This window comes from Lepus europaeus, chromosome X (assembly GCF_033115175.1).
Source record: "Lepus europaeus isolate LE1 chromosome X, mLepTim1.pri, whole genome shotgun sequence".
Classification (NCBI taxonomy): Eukaryota; Metazoa; Chordata; class Mammalia; order Lagomorpha; family Leporidae; genus Lepus; species Lepus europaeus.
Window position 1 is genome coordinate 19,277,727 of NC_084850.1, and position 15,057 is coordinate 19,292,783.

General features: G+C 41.3%; 1 protein-coding gene across 3 annotated transcripts in view; it reads left to right on the forward strand.

The window, feature by feature from the left end:
• ARHGEF6 (Rac/Cdc42 guanine nucleotide exchange factor 6) overlaps nt 1-13,110 on the forward strand; it is a 108,482-nt gene extending 95,372 nt beyond the window's left edge. For 2 of the 3 annotated variants that reach the window (XM_062184537.1, XM_062184535.1), the window contains 5 exons: nt 1,859-1,952; nt 6,711-6,800; nt 8,971-9,070; nt 11,683-11,737; nt 12,803-13,110. In XM_062184537.1, coding sequence (XP_062040521.1) covers nt 1,859-1,952; nt 6,711-6,800; nt 8,971-9,070; nt 11,683-11,737; nt 12,803-12,943 — 480 coding nt within the window. In that variant the 3' untranslated portion in view covers nt 12,944-13,110. Of the gene's footprint in view, nt 1; nt 23-1,858; nt 1,953-6,710; nt 6,801-8,970; nt 9,071-11,682; nt 11,738-12,802 lie in introns of all 3 variants that reach the window. The other variant, XM_062184536.1, reaches the window with a different exon arrangement.
• The last annotated feature ends 1,947 nt before the right edge of the window (nt 13,111-15,057 follow it).

Consider the following 15,057-nt stretch of genomic DNA (forward strand, 5'->3'; position numbering starts at 1 on the left):
GAGGATGTCTTATATCTTAAAGGTAAGGGTAGAATAATATCTTTGGCTTACAGTGACATCATAATACTGTGCTATAACCTTTGATGAATGAAGCTTTCTCTTATGCTTGCTTTGTTCCTTGTTATATATACTTGGTGGCTAAAATATGAAGATACAATTCTGACATGTAAGTACTTTCTTCCCAGAGCAGGCTTGTATGAAATTCATATGCAAATGTCACCCTATAATGTCACCCTATAAGGCCTTAAAATGCCAGTGTTCCTTTGTGTTTTTTTTTTTTTGACAAGCAGAGTTAGACAGTGAGAGAGAGAGAGAGAGAGAGAGACAGAGAGAAAGGTCTTCCTTTTCTGTTGGTTCACCCCCGAAATGGCCGCTACAGCCGGCGCTGCGCTGATCCGAAGCCAGGGGCCAGGTGCTTCTTCCTGGTCTCCCATGCAAGTGCAGGGCCCAAGCACTTGAACCAACCTCCACTGCCTTCCCAGTCCACAAGCAGAGAGCTGGACTGGAAGAGGAGCAACCAGGACAGAATCCAGTGCCCCGACTGGGACTAGAACCCCGGGGTGCTGGCGCCGCAGGCGGAGGATTAACCATGTGAGCCGTGGCGCCGGCCCTTTGTTTTGTCCTGTTATTCTTCACATGTGACTTTTTCATCCTGTCTGTTTTCAAGAATTAGTGGATCACTGTGACTAAGTGAAAGAAATAAAATTTTTGTTTCATATATTTTAAGATACTAATTATCTATGTATTACAGTTACACGTAGCATGGAAGATGGGGATAAAATGATCATGAGGATTTTTTCCCTGAGTCTAAGTGTCTAATCTATCTGGATATTGATGATGAGCACTTTTGTCATTTGTAGGTTATTCATATGATAAAAGCAAATTCAATAATACCTACCTCTTTTATTTGCCAATTTAAAATCTGGCTTTGGGTGTTATGACATAGCAGGTGAGGCTGCCGCCTGTGACACTGGCAACCCATATGGGTGCCCGTTCATGTGTCAGCTGCTCCACTTCCTATCCAGCTCCCTGCTAATGGCCTAGCAGCGGAAGTTGGCCCAAGAGTTTCAGTGCCTGCCACCCATGTGGGAGACCCGAATAAAACTCCTGGCTTCTGGCTTTGGCCTGGCCCAGACCTGGCTGTTGTGGCCATCTGGGGAGTGAACCAGCAGAGAGATGATCTCTCTATCTCTTCCTCTCTTTATATAACTCTTACTTTCAAAATAAACATTATTTATTTAAAAAAAAAAGAAATTTGGCTTCATACATATATAGTTAAGCTTGGCTGTGGGTGTTATTCTTAGCCCCAAATTATTTATCAGGCAGTCATTTGGTTCTCTGTGGAAAAAATGACTTAATCTTCCCTCTTGACAAATGGAAATTATACGCTTCTTTGTGGGATTGTTTCTAAGGAAAAGTTATTTAAATAATTTTGGGGTTCCTTGAGAAGTGATAAATGCTACATTAGTAGGTATAGTTGTTATTTAATCCCCTTAAACCGGTATCAGTGGGAAACATAAACCATGGGGAGAATGTTTCTGTTTTGTAAGGTTAATCTCCATGACTCTTAGTGGATATGGTGCCCTAAGGGCATTTGGCCTCCTGGAGAATCTGCCAGGAGGCACAGAACACTCCATTCTCCTGCCCACCCCTAAAGCAGTTGGCAGGATAATGCCACTGCCTCTGTTTCATTTCACCTTTTAGCCTTTATAAGAACCATTTTTATTGCGCATAGCATTAAATCTTGAGGTACTCCTGAGACTGTCAAAATAAGAGAGAGGAATTGTGTTTCGTTTGCTCTTTTTAATTTTCACTTGAGGGAGAATTTTAATTCATCAAAAAACCTCTCTCCTTACAGGAGTCTAGTAAAAGCCCCAAAACGATGAAGAAGTTTCTTCATAAAAGAAAGACTGAGAGAAAACCATCAGAGGAGGAGTATGTGATCAGGAAAAGTATGTGTTTTATACTTTCTGAACAATATTTATGGATGAACTAACATGAGGATATTTCCTTTTTTAAATTTTATTTTTGTTATACGGCTTTAATATGCTTCATATATATAGATTTAGGAATATAGTGACATTTCCCCCCCTACCCTTCCTCCTGCCCACACTCCAGCCCTTCCCCACCCTGCATTCCCACTCTTAATTTTTACAAAGTTCAATTTTCAGTATACTTAATGATCATATAGTTAACCCTACTCTAAGCAAAAGAGTTCAACAAATAGTATGGAGAGAAAAAGAAAACAATAATAACAACAAAACACTGTTCCTCAAAGGAAGAGAAAGGGGTTATAAACAATCATCTAATTTCAAAATGTCTATTTCACTCCAATACATTATATTTCATATACTCTATTAGTTACCTTGGACCAGGGAAAACATATGATATTTGTCTTTTGGGGACTGGCTTATTTCACTAAGTAGAATTGTTTCCAGTTGTGTCCATCCTATTGCAAAATACAGGATTTCATTTTTTTTTACAGCTGAGTAGTACTCCATAGTGTATATATACCATAATTTCTTTATGTAGTCAATAGTTGATGGACATCTGGGTTGATTCCATATCTTAGCTATTGTGAATTGTGCTGCAATGAACATGTGGATACAGATATTTCTTTCATGTGCTGATTTCTTTTGGTTTGAGCAAATTCCCAGGTGTGGGATAGCTGGGTCATATGGTAGGGCTATATTCAGATTTCTGAGGTTTCTCCATACTGTCTTTCCACAGTGGTTGCACCCCAGTTTGCATTCCCAGCAACAGTGGATTAGGGTACCGGTTTCCCCACATCTTCAGCAGCATTTGTTGTTGATTTTTGTATGAGAGCCATTCTAACTGGAGTGAGGAGAGACCTCATTGTGGTTTTGATGTGCATTTCCCTAACAGCTAGTGCTCCTCATCATTTTCTCAAGTGTCTGTTGGCTATTTTAATTTCCTCTCTTGAAAAATGCCTGTTCAAGTCCTTTGCCATTTCTTAACTGGATTGTCTTGTTGTCGTTGAATTTCTTGAGCTCTTTATAGATTCTGGATTTTAACCATTTATCAGTTGCGTAGTTTGCAGATATTTTCTCCCATTCCGTTGGTTGCCTCTTCACTTTTCTGATTATTTCTTTTGCAATGTAGAAGCTTCTCAGCTTGATCTAATTCCATTTGTCAATTTTGGCTTTGGTTGCCTATGCTTCTGGGGTCTTTTCCAATAAGCCTTTGTTTATGCCAATGTCTTGTAGAATTTCCAAGTATTCTCTAGTAATCTGATGGTATCGGGTCATAGATTTAGGTCTTTGATCCACTTTGAGTGGATTTTTGTATAAGGTGTAAGGTAGTGATCTGGTTTTATACTTCTGCACATGGAGATCCAGTACTGTTTGTTAAAGAGAGTGTCCTTGCTCCAGGGATAGATTTTAACTACTTTGTCAAAGATAAGTTGGTTGTAGATGCATAGATTGATTTCTGGCATTTCTATTCTGTTGATTGTTCTACAAGTCTGTTTTTGTGCCGATACCAGACTGCTTTGATTATAACTGCCCTTTAGTATTGTGATCCCTCTTACTTTGTTTTTGTTGTATAAGATTGCTTTATTTATTCAGGGTCTCTTATGTTTCCATATGAATTTTAGCATCATTTTTTTCCTATCTCTGCAAAGAATGCCATTGGTATTTTGACTAGGAATGCACTGAATCTGTAAATTGCTTTTGGTAGTAAGGATGTTTTGATGATGTTGATTCTTCCAATCCATGAACAGGGAGGATTTTTCCATTTTTAATTTCTTATTCTATTTCTTTCTTTAGTGTTTTATAATTTTTTGTCATAGAGATCTTTGACATCCTTGGTTAAATTTATTCCAAGGTATTTAATTTTTTTGTGGCTATTGTGAATGAGATTGATGTTAGAAGATGTTTCTCAGCCATGGCATTGTCTGTGTATACAAAAGCTATTGATTTTTTCATGCTGATTTTTTATCCAACGACTTTACCAAACTCTTTTATGAGTTCTAATAGTCTCTCAGTGGAGTCTTTTGGATCCTCTATACATAGAATCATGTCATCTGCAAATAGGGATTACCTTCTTTGATTACCTTCTTTGCAATTTATATCCTGTTGATTTCTTTTTCTTGCTTAATGGCTCTGGCTAAAAGTTCCAGGACTATATTAAATAACAGTGGTGAGAGTGAACATCCTTGTTTGGTTCTGGATCTTAGTGGGAATGTTTCTAGCTTTTCCCCATTCAATAAGATGCTAGCTGTGAGTTTGTCATAGACTGCCTTGATTGTGTTGAGGAATGTTCCTTTTATAATGAATTTAAGGTTTTGTTCCTGAAAGTATGTTTGTATTTGATCAAATATTGAGATAATCATATTGTTTCTGTTCTTCAATTTGTTAATGTGATATACCACATTTCTTGATTTGTGAATGTTGAACCATCCCTGCAAACCAGGAATAAATCATAGCTGGTTTGGGTGAATGATATTTTTGATGTTATTGATTTGATTAGCTAATATTTTTTGAGGATTTTTGCATCTATGTTCATCAGAGAGATTTGTCAATAGTTCTCTCTGTTGTGTCTTTTTCTAGCTTAAGAATTAAGGTGATGCAGGCTTCATAGCAGGAGTTTGGGAAGATTCCCTCCCTTTCAATTGTCTTGAATAGCTTGAGAAGAATTGGAATTAGTTCTTCTTTAAATGTCTTGTGGAATTCAGCAGTGAAGCCATCTGGTCTTGGGCTTTTCTTGGTTGGAAGGATCATTATTACTGATTAAATTTACATCTTGGTTATGGGTGTGTTTAGGTTTTCTGTGTCTTCATGACTCAATTTAGGTAGGTTATCTGTTTCCGGGAATCTATCCATTTCTTCTGCGTTTCCCAACTTGTTGGCATACAGCTCTTTGTAGTAATTCTTGATGATTCTTTATATTTCTGTGGTGTCTGTTGTTACATTTCCTTTTTCATCTCTGATTTTATTGATTTGGGCCCTCTCCCTCTTTTTTTGGTTAGTTGCATCAAATGTATATCAATTTTGTTTATTTTTTCAAAAAATCAGCTCTTCATTTCACTGATTTCTTTGTATTGTTTTTTGGTTTCAATTTTGATTATTTCTCTAATTTTAATTATTTCCTCCTACTAATTTTGGGTTTGGTTTGTTACTGTTTTTCTAGGTCCTTGAGATACATTGATAGCTCATTTATTTGGTAGCTTTCCAATTTCTTCATGTAGGCACCGATTGCTATAGACTTTCCTCTTAACACCGCTTTTGTTGTACCCCATAAGTTTTGCTATGATGCACTGTCTTCATTTGTTTCTGGAAATTTCTTCATTTCTCTTTTGATTTCTTCTATGACCCACTGTTCATTCAGGACTGTGTTGTTCATTTTCCATGTGTTTGCATGTGATCTAGAGATTCTTGAATTGCTGATTTCCAGCTTCATTACATTGTGGTCAGAGAAGATGTGTGATATGATTTCGATTTTTTGAGTTTGCTGAGATTTGCTTTATGTCCTAGCATATAGCCTATTCTAGAGAAAGTTCTCATAACATGAGAATGTTTTCAAAGTAGATGATTAGATCAATTTGTTCTTGACATCATCTATTACATTAGAAAAATACAGGCCAAGGTTTTGTGACCTCTAAGATTTTTTGTAAGCTGCCTCCTACTGCATGTCATATCATCTTAGTCAGACATCATCTGTCTCATTTTCATATTCAAGATTTTCCCCAGCTGGTTTAGGCCAATACATGGGCAGGGATGCTGTGGATATCATTTATTTGCTCTTAATTTTTGATGCCTGAGATATTTCCCTGTACAGATATTGACTAGCAAGACCTGAAGGCTGAGTCCTTTTTGGAGTCCAAGAACTGGCCTACTAACATTTGGCAACATGACTCAATTTCGAGACAAACTGCAAACTCACTAAGGCAATTTGATCTGTACATATGCAGGTACTCCCAAAAGTTCCTGGAAAATGCACACTATCATACACATGCTTACAAAAAATTTTGGTACCAACATAAACTTATCTTTTCATTCCATTTTTCCCCACAAACTTTTGGGGTCCCCTTGTATTTGGCTACAAGTCCATGGTCAAAGAACTTTGGGACACAGGTGAAGGAGTAAGTAATGTTTTACAAAGAGATGGCAGAAACAGAATTTGATTAACTCTTTCACTACTCCAGTTTCTGCATGCCCTATCCTGTACTCCACACTGGGTGTGCACAGCAACATTTTCCCAGGGTGCTATCATCCAGCCAGTTCAAGAACAAGTTTGGGAGGAGTAAGGATGATGGAGAGCAAATCAGAGACTACACTTGCTGGCTGGAAAATGAGTGGGGTTAATAAGGAAAAGCTCCCTGGAGAAGATGACTCTGAGATTTAAAGGAAAGCAAGGCTGTGGTGTGTTGGATGAGAACTGAAGCCAGCTATCAGCTCAGTGCTGTGTTTTTGGCCTCCAAGAGATGCCTGATATGATCCCCCAATTTAGAACACTGGACTTCTGGAGCAAGCCCGCCTAGGTGCTAAACAAACTGAGGCTGATCCCAGAGTTTCACAGGGTTTCTGTCACTCTTCTCCATCATGTGGATGGGACAGCTCATCCTCCCTCCTTCTAGAAACATTAACTGGTCAGAGAGGGCAGTCCCTCATTGTCGTGTCCACTGCATCATTTTGAGGATCCAGTGGCACATGTATCTTTGAAAAGTGATTATTGATTAACTCTGACAGGTACAGCCGCTCTGGAAGAGGATGCTCAGATTCTAAAAGTGATTGAAGCCTACTGCACCAGTGCCAGTTTTCAACCAGGCCACGGCTCAAGTAGGTTCCCCCCAAACTGCTTTACTTAATGTGTGAAGTTTCTTCTGTATTGCTCACTGCCTCTTAGAAAAGCAAAGCGAATGGGTTGCAGGGTGTGGAAGGCAGGTGACTTGGTGCAGAGGAACAGTGCAGGACTGCATCTTTCAGATAAGGTGGTTTTAGCTTCTAAGCGGTTTGTTTACTCACTGTTTCTTTTTACCCAGAGAGAGAGAGAGAGAGAGAGAGAGAGAGATGCAAGACTAAAAAAGCTGGAGGTGATAGAAATGAATTTTTTTTAAAAAAATCAGTCTTCTTTGAAGTGCACAGATACCTTCACCAAGACTAGTTAGGAATTAAAGAGCCCAGAGAGTTCCTGTGTCTGTGAACTGATGCTAATCTCTTCTTATAGGCAGATTTGGAAAGGAAGTCAAAAGACTATCTTTGATCAGCTGCATATTTAAGTGAACAATGTTTCACCAAATTTAAGTTTCAATGTCGCACTGAAAAGCTGGAAAGTAGCTGCTTAGCAGGGACTGTGCAAAAATGGATGCAATTTTTCAGGGAGCTTTTAGGCAAGAGTATTTCTCAGAGTGTTTTTTTAGGTTACCAACTGAAAGCAAGATAATGTATTCTGATTCATCCATGTGCTTTTGAAAAGCCAGGTCACAGAGATTATGTCTTTTGTCTTCCATTATTATGGTCATTTAGGATCCTTTTTGTGCATTTTTCACATCCATGTAGAAAATAAATGTTCCATTTTGGACAACCCCTAACCACTGGCATTTGGGAGGGGATTTTTTAGTTGGGCTGCCTTTGAATGTATTCCTTCGAAGCAGCACGTCTCTAAGGCTGTCACGAAGAAAGTGTCCCATGAGAAAGGCAATGCATTTGACCATGAAGTGGGGGCTGGCACACTTTTCTACTTCATGGATAAAACCTGGTTGTGGCTCTGGGCTTGCCCAAGTCTCCAATAACAAGTTTTGAGGAGCCAGGGAAGAAACTGGGAGAAGTTTTTATCATGTGAAATAGGAAAGTGCACCTTTTCACTTGGACGGACCCGATGCGTCTACTCAGAGACACAGGCAGGAGCTCTAGCCTGAAGAGTCACCTTTTTGTTCCTCCTCCCTAGCCTCCTTTTTTTACACATGGAAAGTGTCTAACATGGTGCTTAGCACACAGCAGACCTTTTAGAATCACGGTGATCTGCCAACATTTGTCTCCTCTCTAGAGCCAGAAGTCTTGTTTCCTTAGAACTTGACACTTACTGTCTTTAATTGGCCCTTCAGTCAGTCTGCTGTTCCTCTATGAACCCCCCACAGTGTGGACCCTGGGGGAGGTAGAGACACATCTCACCTCAGGTAAGAGGAGGTGATCAAGTAAAGGTAGTGAGTATGCACAGCTCTGAGAGAACTTGGACTGAAAGGAGATCGGTGTTTGAGGGAGAAACAAAGAAAAACACTTGAGCTCTGAGAGGGAGAATCCAGAGTGAGGAGGAGGCTGTAGGTGCAGGAAAGCTGTTTCATTGGTCCCTGTGTCTGTCCTGTCATCTCTTCTGTCCCAGAGCTTGGATACAGTTTGAGCAGAGAGCAGTCGGGACACCTGCAATTTGGCTGCTGATGTGATAATCTCCCAATCCCATCCTACTTTTGATCAAACGAGTTTAAATAACTTTGTCTTCCCCTGTAGGACTCTGAAGAGAATGAGTGAGCATTAATGAGGCTCCCAAAGCTCTTCAAACATGCATGTCCCAGCACAGGGCTGCTCTCCAACTGACTTTTAGTACAGTCGCTTAACACCATAGCCTGGAATGCTTGTGTCATACCCTGGAGATGTACAAGGACACAGCAGTCACTGGTTAGCTCCCTGCTTTGGGGAGACAATATAGGAAGGTATAGCGGTCGTGTTGAGGATGGGCATTATTCTGGCCCTTTCATGTGATTTCTGTGAGTTTAAAATGCCTGCCCCACCCCCTGCCACTATGAAGATTGAATCAATATATTTGGGTATTTATAATTGCTCATGTCAGGAAGATTTAGTTAGCCAAGCGTAAGATGATTGCCCTCTGGGTGCCAGGTAGCTATGTCCTGTGAACAAATGCCCTTCCATAATTATGTTCGAAATGAATGCAGAGCTAGAAATCCCATTCAGTAGTAACTCTTCCCCTCCTTCATCCTGCAACCCTGGTTTGTAGGTGCTCGCAAAGATTCTGTTCCTCAAGTCCTACTGCCTGAGGAAGAGAAACTCATCATTGAAGAAACCAGGAGCAATGGCCAGACCATCACAGAAGAAAAGTGAGTAGAGCAGGCTAAACCTTTCTCACTGTGTCTGCAGGCTGCACAAACGATCCAGTAGAGTGGTGTAGCAAAGTGACCCTCTTTGCTGAACGTGTGGTGGAGTGGTGAGCCTTGGGAGAGATGCCTCCCTTACAAAGGGAAGAGGGAGGAGGGGCAGAGAACCAAGAGCCCTGGGGAACAGCTCCACATGGTGGCTGTCCCTGCAGCCATTCCCCCATGCAGTCAGCTGCTTCAGGACATGCAAACATATTGGTGCTCTGGTAGGTTTAGGAGGTTTCTGGGAAGGGTACAGCACACTCATTTCCCTGTCCAGAACCGCTTCTCATGGTTTTTTTTTTTTTTTTGAGTGAGGTGCTGGACTTTTACATACTTGACCTCACTGACAATCTTACAGCAATCCAGCAAGACAAGCATTCCTCTCACCATTTGTACAAATGAAGAAACTGAGGGGCAGGAAAATGATGTCTCTGGCCTCCCTTTGCACAATAGTGAGTGTGGGCTAAAAGGGGGAAACCAGCTTAAATACCCCATGACTCGTAAAATAGATGCAAAGTGGCTGAATAATTCATTTGCTTCAACTTGAGTCATTTCTGCAGTCAGACCTAAATTTGCATAGGACAGCACATTTCAAAGGGCTTGGTATTGTCAATATATCTTTACATCTGGTGTAAGAAGTGACACAACAAAATGGTAAAGAACTTGGGCTCAAGACAAAGTTCTGGCTCAACTCTCATTGCTTCAACTCAGTAGCTGTGTGGCCTGCGGCATGCTCCTTCACCTCTATGCCTCAGTTTCTTCATCTGTAAAATGTGGGATGATAGTAATATTTTCAGGATTGCTGTGTGGTCAAATGAAATGCTACCTTTTATCATTATACTGATGATGGTGATTATTGCAGCTCTATGAGTCTTCATAACCTTTTGAGATTTCCCAGAAATGTCTTATTATCTCCAATTTACTAAGACCAAGAGAGGATGAGATGGGAACTGAGTTTCCAAGGCTAGAGGACTAGTAAGTGACAGGATTGGAGCTGGAACCTAAATCTCTGAAATCCTTGCCCAGGAAGAGAGTCAGCCGGAAAAAAAAGAGATTGTTCTACAACCCAGCCAGGATGCTTCATCTGTTTTCTTTTTGTAGTATATAATATAGATAATATAGAATAGCCTGACAATGTTTCTTATCATGTGTTTGGTGATGCTCATTCCTGTATCAAAGCTAGATAAATTAAAACCTTATGATGAGAATTAAAAAAAAAAACTTGAACTCATAGAAGCAGAGAGTGGAGTTGTGGTTGCCAGGATCAGGCAGGTTGGGACATACAGGGAGGCGCTGATCAGAGGATATACAGTTTCAGTTATGCAGCATGAATAATTTCAGGATACCTAATGTAGAGCATGATGGCTATAGCTAATAATAAAAATATGCTTGAAATTTGCTAAGAATGCAATCTTTAGTGTTCCCACTACATACAAAAAAATGGGAACTCTTTGAGGTAATGAATATATTAGTTACCTTAATAGTGGTAACCATTTCGTAGTGTGTTTGTGTATAATGATCATGTTGCACACCTTGAAATACGTAGCTTTAAAATTATGTATTAGACAAGAGGGAGATGGAGAGGAAATATGTCTTCTGTCCACTGGTTCACTCCCTAAATGCTTACAATGGCTAGAGCTGGGGCAGGACTTAAGCTGGGAGCCAGGAACCCAATCCAGGTCTCCTACATGGGTAGCAGAGACCCAACAACTAGAGCCATTATGTGCTGCCTCTCAGGGTGCTTATTAGCAGGAAGCTGGAGTCAGGAGCCAGAGCCAGGACTCAAACCCAGGTGCTACAATGTGAGATACAGACATATTAACCATGTCTAAAACTTCCAGGACAAATACCCACCCCTATACATTTTCTTTTTTTTTATTTTTTTTTATTTTTGATAGGCAGAGTGGACAGTGAGAGAGAGAGGGACAGAGAGAAAGGTCTTCCTTTGCCGTTGGTTCACCCTCTAATGGCTGCCGCGGTAGCGCGCTGCGGCCAGCGCACCGCGCTGTTCCGATGGCAGGAGCCAGGTGCTTATCCTGGTCTCCCATGGGGTGCAGGGCCCAAGGACTTGGGCCATCCTCCACTGCACTCCCTGGCCACAGCAGAGAGCTGGCCTGGAAGAGGGGCAACCGGGACAGGATCGGTGCCCCGACCGGGACTAGAACCCGGTGTGCTGGCACCGCAAGGCGGAGGATTAGCCTGTTGAGCCACGGCGCCAGCCTACATTTTCTTACTGGTCAAATTATACCTTAATAGATATGGAAAAAGCAAAACCTGGTACTGGGCTCTTGTATAATTTTTCACTCATGCAAGCTGCGAAGTGAGTAGCAAAGGAGCAGGGAAGTATAAAGAGAAAATGACATGGGCTTGGAATGGACGTGTGTGGTGCTGATGGTTCTGCCACCAAAATACGGGATGTGAGAGCCCCTGAAAGCAGTACCATTCCTGCTCAGCAAGAAAGTGCTCTGTTTTTCAGGATTTGCATTCATATAGAGCTGCTTTTGTTGCTAAGTGTTATTTAACAATACTTCAGCGCCAGCCATTCATTCCTGAATTTCATCTTTACATTCTAGGAGCCTTGTCGATACTGTTTATGCCTTGAAGGATGAAGTCAAAGAACTGAAGCAGGTAATAAATAAAAGTGTCATCCTCTTACTGCCTCTTCCTTGTCCTACACAGATAGATGTTGTCAGGAAAGATCCTGGGGGCAAGGTGGTGAGGGGGATTTTTGCTTTCCTGGTGTCATTAGGGTGTACTTGTTGACTTTGCCATGGGGCCTTGGGTTTCAGTTTCTACAGCTTGCTTATATTCCTGTGTAGCAGCTTGCAATAGGGTTTCACAAGTAGTTACACCTTGTTTGTTCTCTGACATAATTTTCTTAAGAAAAGCCGAATCACTTGTGAGTATGTAACTATAAAGAGAATCCAAAGCATGGTTTGTGGGCTCCTCTGCAGATGTGGTCCAATGAATGATCTGTGATACACACTCTGCTTTCTGTGTGAGGACTGACTGTAGCTGGTCACAGGGTGAGGAGGGCTGGGACGGGGAGAGACCGGGGAAGACCACTTAGGAGGTTCCTACAAAACTCAGGGAACTGAAGCAAGCCAGTGAGGTAGTGGAGGAGGAAAATGAATACAAAGATAGGAAGGTACCCTGTGGAATTCAAACCTATGGAATATGAAGACATGATGTTGATATTAAGAGAGAACCAGGGATTAAAGTGCAACTTATTCTTTTGGTATTAAGATTGGTGTTATGATGCCCCTCACAGAGATCAGGAGCCACAGGAGAGGGAGAATTTTGGGGTGGCAAGGGAAATATTATATTCATTTTAGGACTTAATGAGTTGACATTCTTGTAACTTATCCAGGTGGAAATATTAGGCTGGCATTTGGGATTGTGTACCCGGTGCCTAGGAGATGAAGTTAGCAACAGAGATATTTGGGAGGCCCCTTAATAGACAGTTTGAAAGGGAAGAGACAAAAAGTAAAAATAGCTTTAGAGAATACTTTTATTTCAGAGAAGAGGGTGAAAGTCCAGTCAGACAGGTAGGAGAATCAAGAGCTTCTTAGAAGCAGAGGGAGGAGAGTTTGAGGAAGGAAAGTATAGTCAGAGGCAAAGGCTGCCAAGAAGATGAGCAGCAGCTTTGGGAAGGACCCACTCTGGTAATCAACAAGTATTTTGCCATTGTAGGAGAATAAAAGAATGAAACAATGTCTGGAAGAAGAACTGAAGTCAAGAAGGGACCTAGAAAAGCTGGTTCGGAGGCTGTTGAAGCAAACTGATGAATGCATGCGAGCTGAGTCCGGTAGCAAGACCTCAATTCTTCCATAAGCATCACTGAGCAACTGGGAGGAGTGTGCTTTCAGGGCATCTTGAAATGTCTGGTCAAAGAATTTGACTCAGTTTGCTTGCTCACTTCTTTGGCTTTTAGTTTGAATTTGAGTATTTCTAGTTTCTCTCTCTCTCTCTCTCTCTCTCTCTGTCTCTCTCTCTCTTTCCCTCCCTCCCTCCCTCCCTCCTTTTTCTCTCTGTCTCTGTCTCGTTCTTTGATGTTTGGTTACTGGTTGGTTACTATCCCAACAGGGAAAAAAACAGAAGGTGAAGGTAGGAGTGGCCCTAATCTTTTCCGTTTAATGAAGAAAGGAAAGCCAATGCAGGCAAATGACTTAAGTGGTCCTCAGATGGCCTTCAGTTCACAGTGCCTCTACAACAGCAATGCCCTTGAGCCATGCTTATTGGGCTGGCTGCTGCAGTGAAGCAGCTGGCCATGGCTTATTCAATGTTAACCCAACCTTCCCCCAAACCAGTGCTTTCCTGTACTTGCCAGCCTCTCAGTATCTAACATGCTAAAGGCAGAGCTTCCTGAGCCATGACTAGAGTAGGGTAAAAGACTAACAATTGCCCAGTGAGCCAACTGCCCTTCCCTAGACTTTCATGCACCACCCCCCAATCAATCACACCATTTTAAAAATTACTACTCTTTGTTGTCTGTAAGACTAAGAAAACAGCAGTACCTTAATTCCTAGTGCACTGGTGCACAGTTTAACTGAATGAGGCAGGCACTCTGGTCATTCATGCTGACACCCAGTCCATCAGCAAATTGCATTGGACAATCCTCCGCTTCAGCAGCAGAGTTGCCCATCTCCTCCCAGCGCATGATAAGTTGCCACCTAGTCTTCTGCCCAGTGTGTAAGTTTCCTATTTCCCCAGTGCTTTTGGCCAACTGTACCAAGTGGTATGTAAACTTGTATGTATGCGCTTTGTTTCCATTTTTGAAAATGTAGTTAGACTGTGAGCAGTTACCTTATCTACATTGCATATTCAAACTATGACCTTTCACCCTTCAAAGCAATCTGCATTAGGAAGATATTGTGCTCTTCCTACAGCTTTCATTCACTCTATTGCTCTCTCATATATGCTTTAAGAAGTTGTAATATTCATCCACCTGTTTAAATAGGACTTTCAGCATTATTTGTATTATTTACAGAAATGTGCTGTTGGTTCAGTTTGTATATCCAGAATGAAAGGGCCTCTGTAGCAGCCATGTGGTGGCTACTAACAAAGCTGATTATTTGGAACTGGTTTATTCAAGTTGCTCATTGAAAGAATGAACAGAACAGTGCATATCCAAATTCAGCAAAATTGAAAGTCTGCCCAAAGCTCTAGGACAGAGTAGTATACCTACCCCTCCTCCCCTAAAGGCAGGGCACATTGGGCTGAGTGACACTGGAAACAGAGGTGAAGGCCAATCGGCTGATGAAAGTTTTCTCCCAGATATACTGATGGGTGTCTGTAATGTGGGTTTTGCAAATGTTTAGAAACTAAACTTGAAGCTTGAAACCCTCAGCTTGCAGAGCAGCTTTTTTCTTTCTGGTACTGAAGTCTCAAGATCTCAAAGCTACATGGTACAGGGCTGTGGTCCGCCTGCTGCATAGCAGACATTGCACCACCCATAGGAAGTGGACTATTCCTGCACTCCAGCATCAGCCCACCACACATAGCCAGCTTTGGAAGCCTTAGGCAGAAGATTTCTAGGAATGACTATTGTTCTGGTTTTAAGCACAGAAGTTTGGGTCTGACATCCTTCACCTAAAAATTAAAAACAACAAAAACAACACAAGTGTTTGCATTTTCCCTGTCTGTGGTTAGTCAATGCCTTGCAATAATTGTGCAAACTATATCTGTAGGAAACATTTTTGTAATTACAAGATACTTTAGTTGATTGCTTAAAATATTGAAAGGTCTTTATTTTAGAGTGATGTGTACATATGCATGTTTTTGGGACTTGACCCTTCTGATGAGAGGGCTTTGGTACTCTGGGTAATGAAGCTTGTGCACAGTGGTGTCCGTGCTTACACACTAAATAATAATATAAAGGAAATGAAGCCATGTTAACCTGAGAGCAGTGTCTCCATAGTTGTGTTGTTTACAATACTCTATAAATG